The 15,458-nt window shown below is 42.2% G+C and overlaps 1 protein-coding gene and 1 long non-coding RNA gene across 7 annotated transcripts in view; both read right to left on the bottom strand.

The window, feature by feature from the left end:
- Window positions 1-4,212, bottom strand: part of LOC109632128 (uncharacterized) — a 106,234-nt gene extending 102,022 nt beyond the window's left edge. For 2 of the 6 annotated variants that reach the window (XR_011245925.1, XR_011245928.1), the window contains exons 1-3: window positions 4,086-4,212; window positions 2,285-2,660; window positions 1,177-1,309 (exon numbers count right to left, since the gene is read on the bottom strand). This is a non-coding gene — a long non-coding RNA (uncharacterized lncRNA). Of the gene's footprint in view, window positions 1-1,176; window positions 1,310-2,280; window positions 2,661-4,085 lie in introns of all 6 variants that reach the window. The other 4 variants (XR_011245926.1, XR_011245927.1, XR_011245924.1 and 1 more) reach the window with 2 other exon arrangements.
- Window positions 4,213-9,231: 5,019 nt separating this feature from the next.
- Window positions 9,232-13,864, bottom strand: sox4b (SRY-box transcription factor 4b). Its single transcript, XM_020091346.2, has one exon. It carries the CDS (start codon window positions 13,161-13,163, stop codon window positions 11,907-11,909), a length of 1,257 nt encoding a protein of 418 aa, XP_019946905.1. The 5' UTR covers window positions 13,164-13,864; the 3' UTR covers window positions 9,232-11,906.
- Window positions 13,865-15,458: the final 1,594 nt, after the last annotated feature.

The following is a 15,458-nucleotide window of genomic DNA, read 5'->3' as shown; positions in this document are numbered from 1 at the left end:
AGACATTTAGGCAAAAAACATGGTGTAAATTACACAGTTTCGAGTGGAATTTTAATGCCGGGGCTCACGGACTTGGATGACATCACAGGAGCAGCATAGAGGAATTTTATGTTTTTATTTTAAGAATCAGTCCTTAGTTACTTCAAATGCAAAAGTATTTAGTGGACTCCAACATAATGAGTGAATTTACATTTTTCTGTGAACTATCCCTTTAAGACACAATAATTTAATGACATCAATGATGAAATCAACAAAAAAAAAAAAGGTTTGTTCTTTCTTTTTGAGTGGGTTATTTGTTTCTGAAACACCTTTTATAAATAAATGAACATAATTGGGTTTTTGGGAAAAAAAGAAGGGAAGCCTGTGTCCGTGGTCTTTGCAGGACTGTAACAAACACAACCAAATGATGAAACAAACGATCGGCCGGTGTACTTCTGTGTCACTAACAGACCTGCCTGCCTGTGTGCACCCTGCCTGTGCTCTCCCTGTGCCACAGGGACAAACACAGCTGAAGTGGAGACGATAGAAGTTAGCGAGTGAGTCACAGAAAAGTCTTGCAGTTGCAAGAATTGTTAGACTGTGAGCGTAGATTTGACAAGAGGACTGATGGGTGGGGGGGAAGACAGGTGAATTTAAGGTTACAATCCCTATGGGTCTGGTTGTGCTGCATACACTGAACTGCCGTTTTTCCTCCTCTCTTGCAGCCTCTGTGCCAGCTTATCGAAGATGCATGACTCATCAGGACCCACACTCTGCCACTGACCTATATCTGCCCCACCTGTGTGTCACAGTGCTGACTGACCCATATTCCCACTGATCCAGTGATTTCCAGGCTGTGGCCTGAGCATGTGCCACAAGAACAGGGAGAGGCAGGGTAATGTTTTTTTCTCAAAGTCTTTAAAGCTGTGGTGTTTAAAAATGATGGCAAATTGTTGTTAAATTAACATTAAAACTCTCTTTTTTCTTTCTTTATGTTAAAATAAACAAATCCAGGTAATCGCTATAATTTATTTTGTATAATTTGAAACACCTCATGGCAAATTTATATCAACAAAAATGTACTCCTCATTCCTCAAATTGATTCCACAATGATAAGCAAATATGGTGGCTCAACATCACAGCACAAAGCAGAAAGCAACATCTCTGTATCCCTGCCTCTCCTCTGCAGCAGAGTACCTCATGGTGAAAATGTGATGCTACAGGACCATGTGGGCTGCCATGCACAAAGAGGCTGGAGGTGGAGCCTGGATGCTGACAAGTACCACTGCACGCTCTCATTGGCTCTCAATGACATCACTGAAAGAGGGGGCTGCAAAGAGAGTGAAAGGGGTGAGTCTACCTTTCCTTCTCTCCCTCACACACATACAGTATGAAGTGCAGGTTAGAAGGAGGCTGACTTTTTCCAAGCTCTATCAGGTTTGCCTTATTGAACTGCTGCAGAAATAAGCAGAATAAAAAAGCACCATCTTAACTCTGAGACGCCCTCCGTCCTGCTCCGTCTCCTTAGTGAACAAAAGGGTTTTCGAAGGAATATTTTTTGTAATGGCAGATCAGAAAGGAAACAGAAACTGCACCACAGATCAGATGGCAATTCATACAACTGCAGTACAGTCAATCATGGAGTGCTGACATCACAAAACATCTCAAAGCAAATTTGAGAAAAAACTGATGATTGACAAATTAATTTGACCCAACTGCAAATTAAGGTGAAATCTGCAGAAACACAAACATTGCGTGCAACACAATGAATTTGCGTCTGTCTTGCCAATAGCTAGAATAAAAGTTTCTGAAGCAGAAGCATACACCAGTGTGATTTATGAACAAATATGTGTGTGATCCGTAATCGTCAACATTCACCTATTTAATCATTATAATACATGTGCAGTGAATGGGCCAGTGGTGGGAAATGGAAAATCAAACTTGTTCATGAGGAGCTTCAGGCACTTTAATTGGCCATGTGTGATCAAATAAACTGTGTAATCAAGTACACAGCAAGTGTGATGAGTAAACCCTGCACGTGTGTTTGTTTATCAAGAACAGTTTAAGGGAGAAAACATTTAGTTAGTTTCATAAAGTTTTTCTTGAGTTCTGCTTTTACTGAATCCAACTTTGATCCTGCATAAGTTCCGAACAAGCTGCATTTTGTAGGCATGTTTAAATGCAAAAATATGTGTGTGTGTGTGTGTGTGTGTGTGTGTGTATTGTGTTAGTTGGGGATTGGGCAGCCCTTACAAACAAGTGGCTGAACAAGTGGCACATACCAGCACAAAGTAATCTTACCTACCCAGGCTGAGGGCCGACGATAGGGATCAGACATGATATATCCTGCTATCCCAGTGACTCCGGCCCGCAACGTGTCTTGTGCAGAGACACATGGCACATTTTTTTTATAATCCTCAAAGTGTCTCCATGACTTTTCGATTTCCAAGTGTGCCGAGAACACATCCCGCCTGGCACTGATGCTGCTAGAGTTTAAATCCCTGAATCTTCACCTTCTCCAGAAGAAAACAGCTCAGCCTCTTAATCCTCCTCCTCCTCCTCGTATTAAAAGCTGCTTGATAGGTGACTCTACATCTTCCATTTGATTTCCACATATTTGTATTTCCTTCACCTCCCATGGCAGAAAGCGCTCTGCTGATTAATCTGGAGTTTGAATCCACCTACGGACAGATCCCAGAAAAAATCAAGAAAAAAAAAAAGGTTAAAAGCAGTGTAGTTAAAACTTCATGCAACAAAAGACAATTATATGTTAACTTAGACTTGAGGTAGAAATATAAGTAAAAGTATATACATAAAAGTTGGTATGAACAGTATATATGAGTTGGGGGAAAAAACAAATGTGTCCAAAACCAAATGTTTTACCGGATACAAACCTATTTTCTTTTATATAATAAATCAATCCTGTAAAGTAAATCTCATGTTGAGGGTAGGGCCACTGCACAATGGAATGCAGCAAATTCAAACAAGTTGTTTGGCCACACCTTCACATGACAAAGAAAGTTTGAAAATTATGAAAAATTTAACTTCATTAGTTATATTTTAGACATAAAAATTTAAAAAAAACCTCTAAGAAAACGTCAGTTAGCAGCTATTAATCTGGAGATGGTCCCGCACTTTTTAAATATTTAAAAGAAGAAAAAAGGAAACAAAAGCTCATCCAGCACTTTGCAGATTAAATGAATATATTCCAAACATTTTTTATCCCGTGAAAATCATTTTAAGTTTTTAGAAAAAGTTGTTTCCTTGTGGATTTGCGCTCCTTCTGCTTTTCTTTGTATGGACAGAGAACAAAGGAGCCTTTACTGTAACAAAGAAGCTGCAACGACTTATACCTGTTGCTCTCTTTCAAATAAACTATGACAAGTTTCTTAGTGGTTTTCATAACTTATCAAATTTATATTCCCCTCATGGCATCTTTTCACCTTCACACTTTCATGCGTATCCGTGCAACAAGTTGAATTCTGTGCCACTGTTTTGTTTCTTGGAGACTTTACACCTGATTGCATTGTTCTGAATTCCCACTGTGCGCTGGCAACTTCGTTAAGACCACGAAAGCCACTGATATAAAACTACTCCACACAAAAAACAATTTTCCAACTATTGGTGAACTATTACTCGTCACTTTGTCTTTTTCTGCAGCGTGCGTAAAAGCTCCTTTTCTCCGCAAACTTCTGACAGGCGGCTGCTTTGTCTTGCGCGTCGCAACATCCCCAAGAGACAAAAACACGGCAGCAGCACAAACTCCATCTCACCTACATTAGAGCTCTTAGTCAGGTCAATTCTGTTGTATCATATGTTGCGTATTAGTGCGTGTTATAGAAGATGCGTGTCTGAGCATCCCCTCAAGTTCTCTCCTCAAAGCGCCCCGCATCAGACAAAGGAAAAGGGGACCGCTCCTCTCTCTCTCTCTCCCCGCTGCCTGTGTTTCTCTAGGTCTCTCTCCCTTTCTCTCCTGCTTTGTGCTCAAGTTTGAGCGCTGACGCACCAACTGCAGCAGCAACTTTTAACTGGAAAAATAAGACTCCAAAGATTCGGCTCCATGGGGCGCGAAGCGAAAGGCAGTATCCCGCTCGGAGGCAACTCACCTGGGGGGCGGCTTGCTCTGCGCGCGTCGCCGTGCGTCGTGGAGGAGAAAAAAAGTTTTGAGAGGGCACATCCAGCTTTGTGTTGTGGAGTCCCCCTTTGTCTACACGTGTGATAGATGGATGGGGCTCCTTTTGGCCGCGCCTAGTTCATTTCGCTCTCCAAAGAGTCCCGCCCTCTCAAAGTCAAACAACTATGCACACAACAATATAGACGGGCCGAGTGTGTCTGAATTCTGACTGTGATTCATTGTGAAGTGTAAGAATGTATTTTTATATTTAAACTCACCAAATTCACTCAATCAATTCATTTCTGTGCCAACCTGTCATGAAAATAATATTTATCTTAGCATAGTACTTTTATTTAATTAATTACTTTAACATTTATTAGTCTTTTTGTTTACAGTCGTGTCTTTGTTTGCCACCTGCCAGCATCTTGTACTTATCCATCAGTTCATCCATCTATCGATCCTTTGCTTAAACTTGTGGCTACCAGAAGTAACACATAAAAACACTCCTCGCTTTATCATTTCTTACATTTTTCAGATTTTATTTTATTTATTTGCACATATCCGACAGAAACTTTCGTGGCTGCACCAGCGCCTGGAGACCACCTTTGTGTCTGGACAGCAGCAGCAGCAGCAGGGGAACAAAGGAGGAGACAAAAGAAAAAGGTCTCATTGTTTTCTAATGCACAGAGAAGCGCGTAAAAATATATAATGACTTAGATCAGCGCTGGTGAAACCTTGTGAAGTGAAAAGCATCATTTGGAGTCGTATAAGCCTGTGATAATGAGAAAAACTCATTTATCTTATTGATTGATAGCTTATATCAGTTCTATGTTTTGCGACTGAAGTATTGAGCAACAAACACTATCAGCTTTCAATCTATTTCAGATTGATTATATGACAACAATGAATAAATCCAAATACATGTGCAAGGTTTCATGTAGTCACTGAACATTACTCATATTTTCATGATCACTTCAGTGTATCAATGACTCATGCTGATAACTGCAAACATATTACACCCTGAAACTGGTCAAATTGAGGGAATTGTTGTTAAGGTTTTTGTTCAAGTAAGATAAAAACTTGTCCATTCTGAATGTCCATCATATCTGCCAGTGATTTTTGAAACACTGCACATGACCTTTCTTCTTCATCTTATTTGTTTGTAAGCGAGTGGCAACCAACATCAAGGTGCATTACCGCCATCTACACGATCCATTTATGTAGCAAAGGCAAGATGCGACACCAAACACCAAAATGGCAAAGTAACACAAAATGTTTTTGGTGTTGGAGCAAGCGGTGGCAGCAGTGATGGAATTTCATCTGTGCGTGCATGTGCATTGGGAAGGGATGTGGGGGAGGGGGTAGTAGAGTATAAGAAAGACAAGTGGAGACAGAGGAAGTCTTACTGTAACTGTGTCTCCTCCTCACCTGGCTTACGTCTACCTCTGCAGTGTTCCCAGGTCCTACAGAGAAATCCAATAACCAGACACACAACACATGCACATATGCTAACAGGTGCAATCACAGTTATTAAGCACAAAAACTTAGGCTTTGTGCTTCCACTTGACGAACACTCTTCCACCCCTTCATGGAAAAGAAGTACCACTGTCACCCAGAAGTTACCTGTCTTTTCAGGAGAACATCTCAGGGACATAGACTAGAGAAAACTAAAGATAACAGGTACCACCACCACCACCACTGTGTCCTCCATGTATTGCCAGACAGATAGAGATAAGTAATGAAAATGAATTGCTTCTGCATATTGGAGTACGTGAGTGAAATGAAAACGACCAAAGCACATGATGTTTATGCAGAAAAAGAAGAAGAAATAAGATATAATAAGAGAGAGAGAGAGACATTCATACCTCTCTCGCCCCCCACCAGCAGAGCTCTTATCCCCCCTGCTGTGGTTTTACTGTGCCACTGACTCCAGCAGTCAGTCTGCGCCGCTCCACCCTGGCCACTGCCTGCACGCCTCCCACTGAGGAGTCAGCTGAGCCACGCATGAGACTGCACACTGAACAGGCTGCATGCAGCTTAGTGGAGCTTAACACACACGCAGAAGTGCTAGAACCATTGGGAAATTTGCAAGATTATACCACAAGATATGATCTCCTCGCATGATACATATTTATCATTGTGATGGTTTGAGAAATCTGGTTATATAGACTTGCTATTACAAACAAAGCACATGCTGTGCTGACATTAAATGTCAGGAGTTACACACGGACAATGAGAAAGTGTGTGAATGTGCATATTATATGTGATGCTGCAAGCACATGGCACTGTGTAGCAGCTTCATGAAATCAGTTATGAATTAATGCATTAATGCACATTCAAGGTACTGGTATATATGCAAGGTTTGTCATTGACACCAGTTTAATTTCCTCTACTTTGCAAAAAAACTCAGAACTTCAAGACTTATTTATGTACACAACATTGTATGTGGTGAATATAGTGCACCTGACTTCGGTATGAAGTTCAACACAAAACGCCTTGCTACCTACCTACTCATTACATAGAAACAATTAAACTCATTTGACATTTGCAGGAGTCCTCATTAGCATAACACCAAAGAGGCATTTCGCTCCATACTGTGTGTGATAGATATGCATAATGAAATGCTTTAAATGGCTTGCTTCATTCTGTACATTATACTGTATAACACAATAGAAACAATTAGAATTGTATAAAAGCACATACTTAAGTAAGTCTTGCTATCTTAAAGTAATTTTGTATCCAATTACTACATTAAAAATGCATAGATCTATGAACTGAAATTAACACTGGTGCTTGTACCATACATAATGGCTCCATATAGTTCATTACATTAACAGTTGCAGCACCTTTGTTGTAATTTCACACAATTAAAAAAAGAAGCTGTAGAATAAATTAGTGTAAAGCTACTGTTTCAAGGAATTTATAATCAAACAATACACACTGCATACTGGAGATTCATTTAAAGTATTAAAACTAGAGGATGTGACTCTGGTTTTCATTTCACTCAGTGACATTGTTTGTGCTTTCATAATATTGAGCCTGACAGAAGACAAGGAACAACAAGATTAAAAAAATAAATACATTTGTTCATGTATGAGACACAAATAGTGTCTGATCTTACTGCAGGCATACCCATGTCATGTGCTTTAATTTTATGCATAGAATTTCAACCACATGCACCAACACACACACACACACACACACACACACACAAACACACACACAGATGCACGTACTATAGACAGACAGGCATGCTTGTCAGCTATGCTGGAGGGCCCTTGGCTGACTGCTGCTAAACCAGCCCTTCCCCCACAATAAGAGTCTGTCTGGGAGAGGGGGAGGGGAAATCATGACTGTCTGAACACCAGACAGCCGGCACACAGCACAACGGTCTAGAATAGAATAGAAATAGAATAGAGCATCACTTTGAATATAGCATCAGTGGTCCTTCTATATGCACAGCTTGTGCTAATGATGTAAACGTGCAGCTTTCTGCAGCAGGAATTCATTTTAGGCAGTTCAGAAAAAATAAGTAGACAACATTAACAAGTCATTAGTAATGAAATGTGGCTGCAAGTCAAGTAAGGTTTATTAATATTTCCCAAAATGAGGAATATTTGCAGCAACAAGCATAAAGACATGTAGCAAATGTGTCAAGCATGGGATTAGTCTTGTGAAAGTGGTAACTACTCACCTGTAATACTTCAAAGTACATATAATATGGCTTCTATGGTTGAATTAATATGCTACCAGGGTATAAACGTGAATAGACAACTTCTGCTATAAACCTTATATCAACATTGGTTAGCTTCTTGTGCTAAACGCTTGGATTCAGATAAGGCTTTGAGGAGTCCATGAGTAAAATGAGGACTGATCCAGGGTGTAACAAGGGATGCATGAGGTACACACCTTCCTTAAAAGTGGTAATTATGAAGAGCATTAATATTTGTATCCCCCTGCGTGGTTGATTATTACGTTTCATACCTGTAATGATTTTTGTGCTATCGAAGAATTCATCATTTGTGTGGATTTCTGATTATACATAAAAAGATAATCTGAAGGATAGGTTAATTACTGTGCTTCTGTATTGGTGGGATTACAACCTGTGTATTCTGTTTACTGCAAGTGACTGAACTATTTGCTGTATTCACCCAGTATCTAAATGAAATGAATTAGGCATAATCCATTTGATTATGGCTGTTTATACAGACGAACTGGTGAAGAAACTTGTGCACGACAGTTCAAATTATCTGTCCACTGTTGCTCTGTACAGAGCCATTTTTTTCTGAGCTTGGTCATATGGCCATTTAATCATCAGGTCAATATCAACACTCTCCCGCTAAGGTGCATTTTAAATGCATGAGACTTAATCCTTTTGGGGGGGGTTACCATAAAACCCATCAATTATGTGTCAGTATAGGGTTAAAATAATCTTATTGATCCACTCTTTTGTTATTAAGTGCACTGTATATAAATGCATCTATTGCCAGCTCCACACTGGTGTTGTGAGCTTCTTCTCAAAGGATTAACAGTATCAGGACCCTCCAAGTATATAGAGGAGGGGACCTGCTATAAAACTCTCTCACAGTCAGCTCTGCCTATTGTACTGTAACTGGGGGAAACCAGTGGGATTTTACAGTGTGAGGCCTGGTGGGTCATTTACACTCAGACATTGAGAAAACTCACTTAATGTGAAATTTTGAAAAACATATCCCATTTCTGTCAATGGGAAGGTTTGTTAAATGACCTTTTAATAACTTAACATAAAACCATTTAATGTCCTAAACAGATGTACGCGATTATTGGTTTTGTGAAACAGTCCATATTTGTTGGTTGTTTCCATGTTACCCACTTTAATGAACCAATCCATACAGAGAGGTTTGCTATTAGGTGACATTTTTATGATCCATCGGTCATAAAAAGCAGTTATTGACTGAGCTGGTGCAGTGGTGAGCAGAGTCAGTAGGTCTGTGTGATCTTACTTTTTACTCTCATTGTGTATATTTTATCAGAGCAATAGCAAAAGATCAGAGGAGCTGGTAAAAAACTTTCCCTACTTAGTTATCAGATACTAACACATAAAAATGTCACTTTGTGCTCCTGGCAGTCACAGAGAAAATCAAGAAAGAGTTGTAGAGTTTCAGTTCCAGCTGATATTTATTATCCTTCCTTGAAAAAGTTCTGTACACAAGTTTATATCAACAATCTGACAGGCAGTGAATGGACACAATTTAGCTGGCATGAGTCGGCCCCCACTTTCTCTGAAAAGAAAGGGAGGGTCCTTTGTTTATGGCATGATTAGAGACAATAAATGATAATTCTACACAGCATATTGCACAGGATGGATGAAAAATAAAGTTAATATATTTAAAAATGCTTTTATATATATATAAAAAAAGAGTCCTGAACTGACCACCTTAAATGTAAGTAAGGATGTGTAAAAGATAGCAGTTCGAGACAGTGCCTGTCCTCAATAGCAACAACATACATAAACACACAATCTTTTTGCTTTATGATACAGTCAAATATACAAAGATCGAGTTTCACGTTTCATTGTTTTTTCCTCATTTTTTTTCATTTTTTTCTGAAAAAACACAACAGCTAATAACCTGAATCTGAAATACAAATGCTATTCACCATGCCATAAAGATACTAAAACAATTAGCTAATGTTAGCCGACAAGTAGAAAAGATTATATATTCAAATACAATGAGAAACGCAGTACAAGTAGGTGTTGCGGAACTCAAGTCAGAAATTTGAATATGCTTGATGTTGTCATCCTTGTTTTCTTGCTATATATTGATAGCCGGTTCAATCCAGTGGTTGATTGGCAAATTTGACATCAGTAAATGAAAACATCAAGAAACAAGTCAAATTTAAAGCTACAATCTCCTCATTTGTTGTCGTAGGCAAGATATCTGACAGGAAATGAAGGAAAACAAAAGCAAAACAAGTGGCTGCTGGAGAGAGTGAAGCTGTTTAAACCCACAGGGTCCACAGGAGTAGCCTCGAGAAATAATGCGTTCCTGTGTCTTTAAGGAGCCTGCAGACTAGCACTGTAAACGTAGAAGGTAGGCTGATACAAAGACTGGTGCTGCCTTCAAGTGCTGTCGGAAATGTTGCAACTGCATTCTTAGAAGTGGGTCTCATGCCCCGTGCTGACAGTGTGTTGTTCATGGATTGGACATCACAGAGGTCTTGTCAGCACTTGCTGGTAAAAAAAATAGTGAAAACTTTGCCGAATTAGTGAGTTAAAACAACATGCATACCTGATTTCCATCATCTCCTCTGCTCTGTCACTTAAGTTAAAAAGTAGCATGGTGCCTTAACTTTTTATAAATCAAACAATAGGCAACATAGTGATTTAAGGTGTTTTGCTGGCTGTCCTTTGAAAGAAAAAAAAAGAGCATTTGAACAGGCAACAAAAGTCATGCATGAGATTGTGTGCCATGAGAACTTGAAGGCAGCATGAAAACCAGCCTGTTGGGGTCTTAAACATGAGGAAATCCAATACAGCTGTATTAGTAGGCTACACACACCGATTGTTGACTCCCCCATTTGTCTATATAGATTTGTACAAAAATACACTGAGAAAATAATCAAACTGTTTTCCTCTCTTTTAAGTGTCCAAAAAGTGTGTGTACATTTAAATATAAAAAAAGAAATGAAAAAAGTTGTGTTTTTTTAAAACTTTAGCCCTTCGCCTGAGAAGGAAATGTGACAGACATACGAACGACTGTGTAAGAAACAAAAACAACAACACAAGATTAGATCATGTATACAAGAAATTAAAAAAATGATCAAGTCAAAAACGCTTGGCCCAGTATATAAATACAACATCCCATATAAAATGGCATCTGGATACATGTACAAAACAAAGCTCAGAGGATGACAGACAAAATAAAAAAATGGGTGAGGATTTGTCTAGAACTACCATCTGAAATCAAAACATGACAGAATTTTGGTCCTGAATCGTGGTATATAAAGTTCAGCACAGATTTGAAGTTGCGTTTGAGTCCTGAAGTTTGAAACGTTACAACAGCTGGTGATTATTTCAATGTCCATTTTTTTTTTGTCCTTAAAAAGAGAAGAACCGAAGCGAGCGCCACCTATCCACTTAAATAATCCTAATACTAGTTTTTTTAACTGCTCGACAGTCTTACAGAAAATCTCAGCACAAGATAGGAACAAAGTAGGCCGTCATGCTTTACATGTTTTTTGCTTTTTGAGAAAATATCCAACTTTTCCAAAAGAAAAACAACCCACCTGGTTTCATAGGAAAAAGAGAATTCCTTGACACCACAATAAAAAAAAACCTCAGTCCCGTTTCTGTACCTTTTTAGTGGTGAAGTTCACTTGGCGATTGGTGGAGGTGTAAGAATTGTTTTTTTTTTTTTTAAATGTCCCTTTTCTTTTCAAATTGAGCAACAACATTGATTAAGTGAACGGCGGAGCGCGTTTTGACGTGCAAATCAATCACAGTTTAAGTTCAGAAACAGCCCAGGACGAAGCGGCTCACAACCAGGAAACTGTCTCCTCGTGTTCTCGCACTTCCTCCACGGTTTAAAGTCCCAAACAGTCCAACTCATCCGGAGAAAAAGTCGCCTACAGACAAAAAAAAGCAAGTTGTCTGCTTTTCAAAGTTGAGCTTCCCAGGGACGAGGAGGGACAGGGGGCTGCTCTCAGTGGGTCTTTTCTAGTAACACTGGAACTATTAGTGCACCCACTGCTCCCCTGCTTGTTTGTGGTGATATTTTTTGCTCGCAGGACATAAGCCTACCTGTGTCGGGTTTGTGTTTCGTGGCTCACTCGCTCAGTACGTGAACACCAGGTTGGAGATGGTGGACTCCAGCCAGTCCCCGGAGATCATCTCGCTGACTTCGGGCGTGCAGTAGTCGGGGAACTCGAAGTGAGAGCCCCCGGAGCCGGACTCAAAGTTCAAATCCAAGTCCCTGTCCAGCACCGAGGAGCCGAAGCTCCCCAGCGACATGCTGTCGAAGCTGGGGCTCGGGTTGATGTCGAGCAGGTCGTCCTCGAACTCCTCGTCCTCCGAGGAAGAGGAAGAGGAGGAAGAATGGGACGAGGCGGAGGAGTGGGATCCGGAGGGGGTCGGCGAGGAAGCCCGCCGGCTGCTGTATGTGTGCCCGCCGTGGCGCTCCGAAGAGCCGCCCAGGCTGCTGCTGCTGCCGGGGGAGTCCGCTCCGTCCTCCCTGCCGCTGGCCGCGTCCTCGTACAGGCTGAGCGGGTCGCTAGAGTCCGCCGAGCTGCTGAGTGTGGGGCTGGCCGGGACCGCGACGGAGGACGTGGGGCTCACGCTCAGGTTGGCCGCGCCGCTGCCGAACACGTACACCCGCTTGGGCTTCTTGCCGTCCGGTATCTGCTTGGCTGCGGAGGAGACCGACTTGGACTTGTAGAGGGAGTTGTGGTGGTGCTCTGACGGGTGCTCAGAGGCAAACGGTGAGGCTTTGGTGCTACTGCTGCTGCTGCTGCTCCCGAAAAGTGATTTGTGGGGTTTGCTGCTGCTGGGTGATTTGGATCCGCTCTTCCTTGAAGATGAGGATGACTTAGTGCTGGTGTTGTGTGAGCTACTGCTGAGTTTCTCCGCCTTGTCTCCGCCGCTGCCAGGCTTGGAGGTGCTCGACTTGACCTTCTTCCTCGGCCGGTACTTGTAGTCGGGGTAGTCCGCCATGTGCTTCAGCCGGAGCCGCTCCGCCTCCCTGATGAACGGGATCTTGTCGCTGTCTCTGAGCAGCTTCCACCGCTTCCCCAGCCTCTTGGAGATCTCAGCGTTGTGCATGTCCGGCGACTGCTCCATGATCTTTCTCCTCTCGATCTGCGACCACACCATGAACGCGTTCATGGGTCTCTTGATGTGGCCGCTCGGAGTTTTGCACCACGCCGGGTTGTCCCCTAGCTTGTCCCCGGCAGTCGAAGACGCCGTGGAGCCCGGGGAGAGAGGCGAGGCGGCCGGGTCCAGATCCATGCACGCCCCGGAGTCGGAGCTTGAGTCCCCAGCGAAGAAGGAGAGCGCCTCGGCGGTGCTCTCTGTGTGGCTCATCTTCTGCACCATGCTGCCCGGTTAGACGGAGGGAGAGCGGCGTACTTGTTCCTTCTCTCCCTCTCCACTTGGTCCTCCGATGCACTTTAAAGCAAACTCAGCTATTTTGCCCCCTCTTCACAGTTGAAGCAGAGTTGGGGGAGAAAAAAGCGCAAGAAATAATTCACTCCTGATGTGTGCAGTGAACTCGGTGACAGTTCAGTCCAGAGTAGCCGTAAAAAGTTTAATTTCCAGGGTCTGTAGGTGTTGAACCGCTCGGACAGTGCAGCCCTCTCTCCTCTGTGTGTACCCTGTTATCAGTCTCTTCCTTCTGTGTTATAAAATCAGTTCAGCCGTGTGCTGGCTGAACACAGTCTGTGGAGCAGCAGAGCGCAGACTGAGTGGCACACTGCGCGCCCGGGCACTTACAAATGTCTCCCTCGTACAGTGTGTAAAGTAAGTGCTTTTTCTCTGCATCAACTCTGTCCCCTCTGCTAGAAACAAAAGCCATGCATGCTGGGGAAGAAGGGAGAGAAAAAATAGAAAACCTAGAGCGAGTCACACTGTCCGCCTTCCATCTGCAGACCGTGAGTTTCAAGCAGCCCTCCAGACCCGGCCCCCCTTGCTTGCATTTATCCCTTCCCGAGATACAACGGCGATAAAAATCCACCAATGGCGCGCTGTCGCTAGCCTGCCTTTGCGCGAAAACCACGCCCCGTTTGGCTGCGATTGGCCAAAAATGGAATCTAATAATAATCAGCGCGTGCAATGAGGAGCCTCGTGTCTGACCTCATTCCAGAATACAACAAGAAACTTCAATTTTTTTAAAGAGACACTGGCTTATGTTATGGACCCCCCCCCCCCCCTTTCTGCTCTGGTACCAGCAGCCCATGTGTAGACCATTAACATGCAGCTATATGGGAACATAAGTATATGATACCTTATGGAAACTTGAACACTGAGTTTGTACCACTGTGTTTCCAAGGTAATACTGATTAGAAGAACTATACACTGTGATATTGACCCTTTGTTGACATTATGAATCCTACAGTTCTGACAATTAAGAACATAAAACCACCAGTAGTCGTTATATAATACCTAATATTTACAATGAATCAAAGCCATACGCATCTGGAGTAAAATCACTTGACAGCAAAGGGATATATATTATCATCTTATTATGGTTATGTCTTTTATTGAATAGCAAAAATGAGACTTTGAAAAATTGATACAGTTGATAACTGTTTTAACCGGCGCTTGTTTGGATAACAGGTGGTCACTGGCTGACCGAGGTCATGTATCGTTGACACGAAGAAAAAATTAGACCACGTTCAACAGTTGATGCTCTCTTACTGAGAGCGTCACAAACAGGGAAACGTCTCCTGGACACTTTACGATCGTTAGGCTGGTGTGAGATAAGGCTCCAAGCCAAGCTGCATACGCTCCGCGCTTTCACCCCTCTCTCTGTCTCTCCCTCCCTCTTTCTCCCCCCCCCCCCCCTCTCTCTCTCTCTCTCTGTGAGGCGGGGTTGGGCGGTCTTTTGTCACATAACACACATCGAACCAACCCCTTCTCCCGCACACCAGACAGAGGCAAGAGATGGAAGGCTGCAGAGAATCAGTTGGTTGTGTGTGCGAACACCAGCATGTATGAGCGCACACACTCACGCATACACATCCGCACACCTCCGAGTATACATCAGGTGCAGTTTTCCGTCTAAAGTGACATAAACAAGACAGCGAAAAAACGCACGGCACAGCGTTTTTACGCACAAGGTATTGCTTTTACGCACGGACGAAACTGTGCCAAAATTTACCATAAGACAAGATGCAAGTTGTGTAGAAAAACAGATGACGAGTTGAAATAATATCACAACTATTTTCTCTAATATCTTTGATTTTTCTTTTCATTTTCACTTTCATCATCTACACGTGTAGAAGTGCAAAATGTTAAGCTAAAGTTATAATAATTACCATTACACATTCTTATGTTGAATTTCTTACTTTAAAAAAAGAACACATCTTTAAATAAGACCTTCAGACTTTCTCTATAAGGTAATAAATCGTTTATATCGCTCGTAAATCAGCCACGAGTTACAACAATTAAGGTGGGGAGGAGAATAGAAGCAGACCCTGTAAGTGAAGGCAACAGTGGGGTGTGGGAGTGCCGCTAGATGGCGTCGCTGAGCCAGTGAGGACTCTGCTCGTCTGTGTTGCATAGAATTTAGGGAGGGTAACAGAGATCAGACCGAGCATCCAGAATAGTTACCAGGGGTGAATTACATAATGTCTCTGTGAGATAGGGAGGCATTCAAGCGATTCATGTGTG

This window comes from Paralichthys olivaceus, chromosome 13, assembly GCF_024713975.1.
Source record: "Paralichthys olivaceus isolate ysfri-2021 chromosome 13, ASM2471397v2, whole genome shotgun sequence".
Classification (NCBI taxonomy): Eukaryota; Metazoa; Chordata; class Actinopteri; order Pleuronectiformes; family Paralichthyidae; genus Paralichthys; species Paralichthys olivaceus.
This window is presented reverse-complemented; position numbering and strand designations above follow the sequence as displayed.

What these genes read in the sequence shown, in the direction of transcription:
- sox4b (XM_020091346.2), bottom strand. Translation starts at nt 13,163, where the DNA reads ATGGTGCAGAAGATGAGCCACACAGAGAGCACCGCCGAGGCGCTCTCC.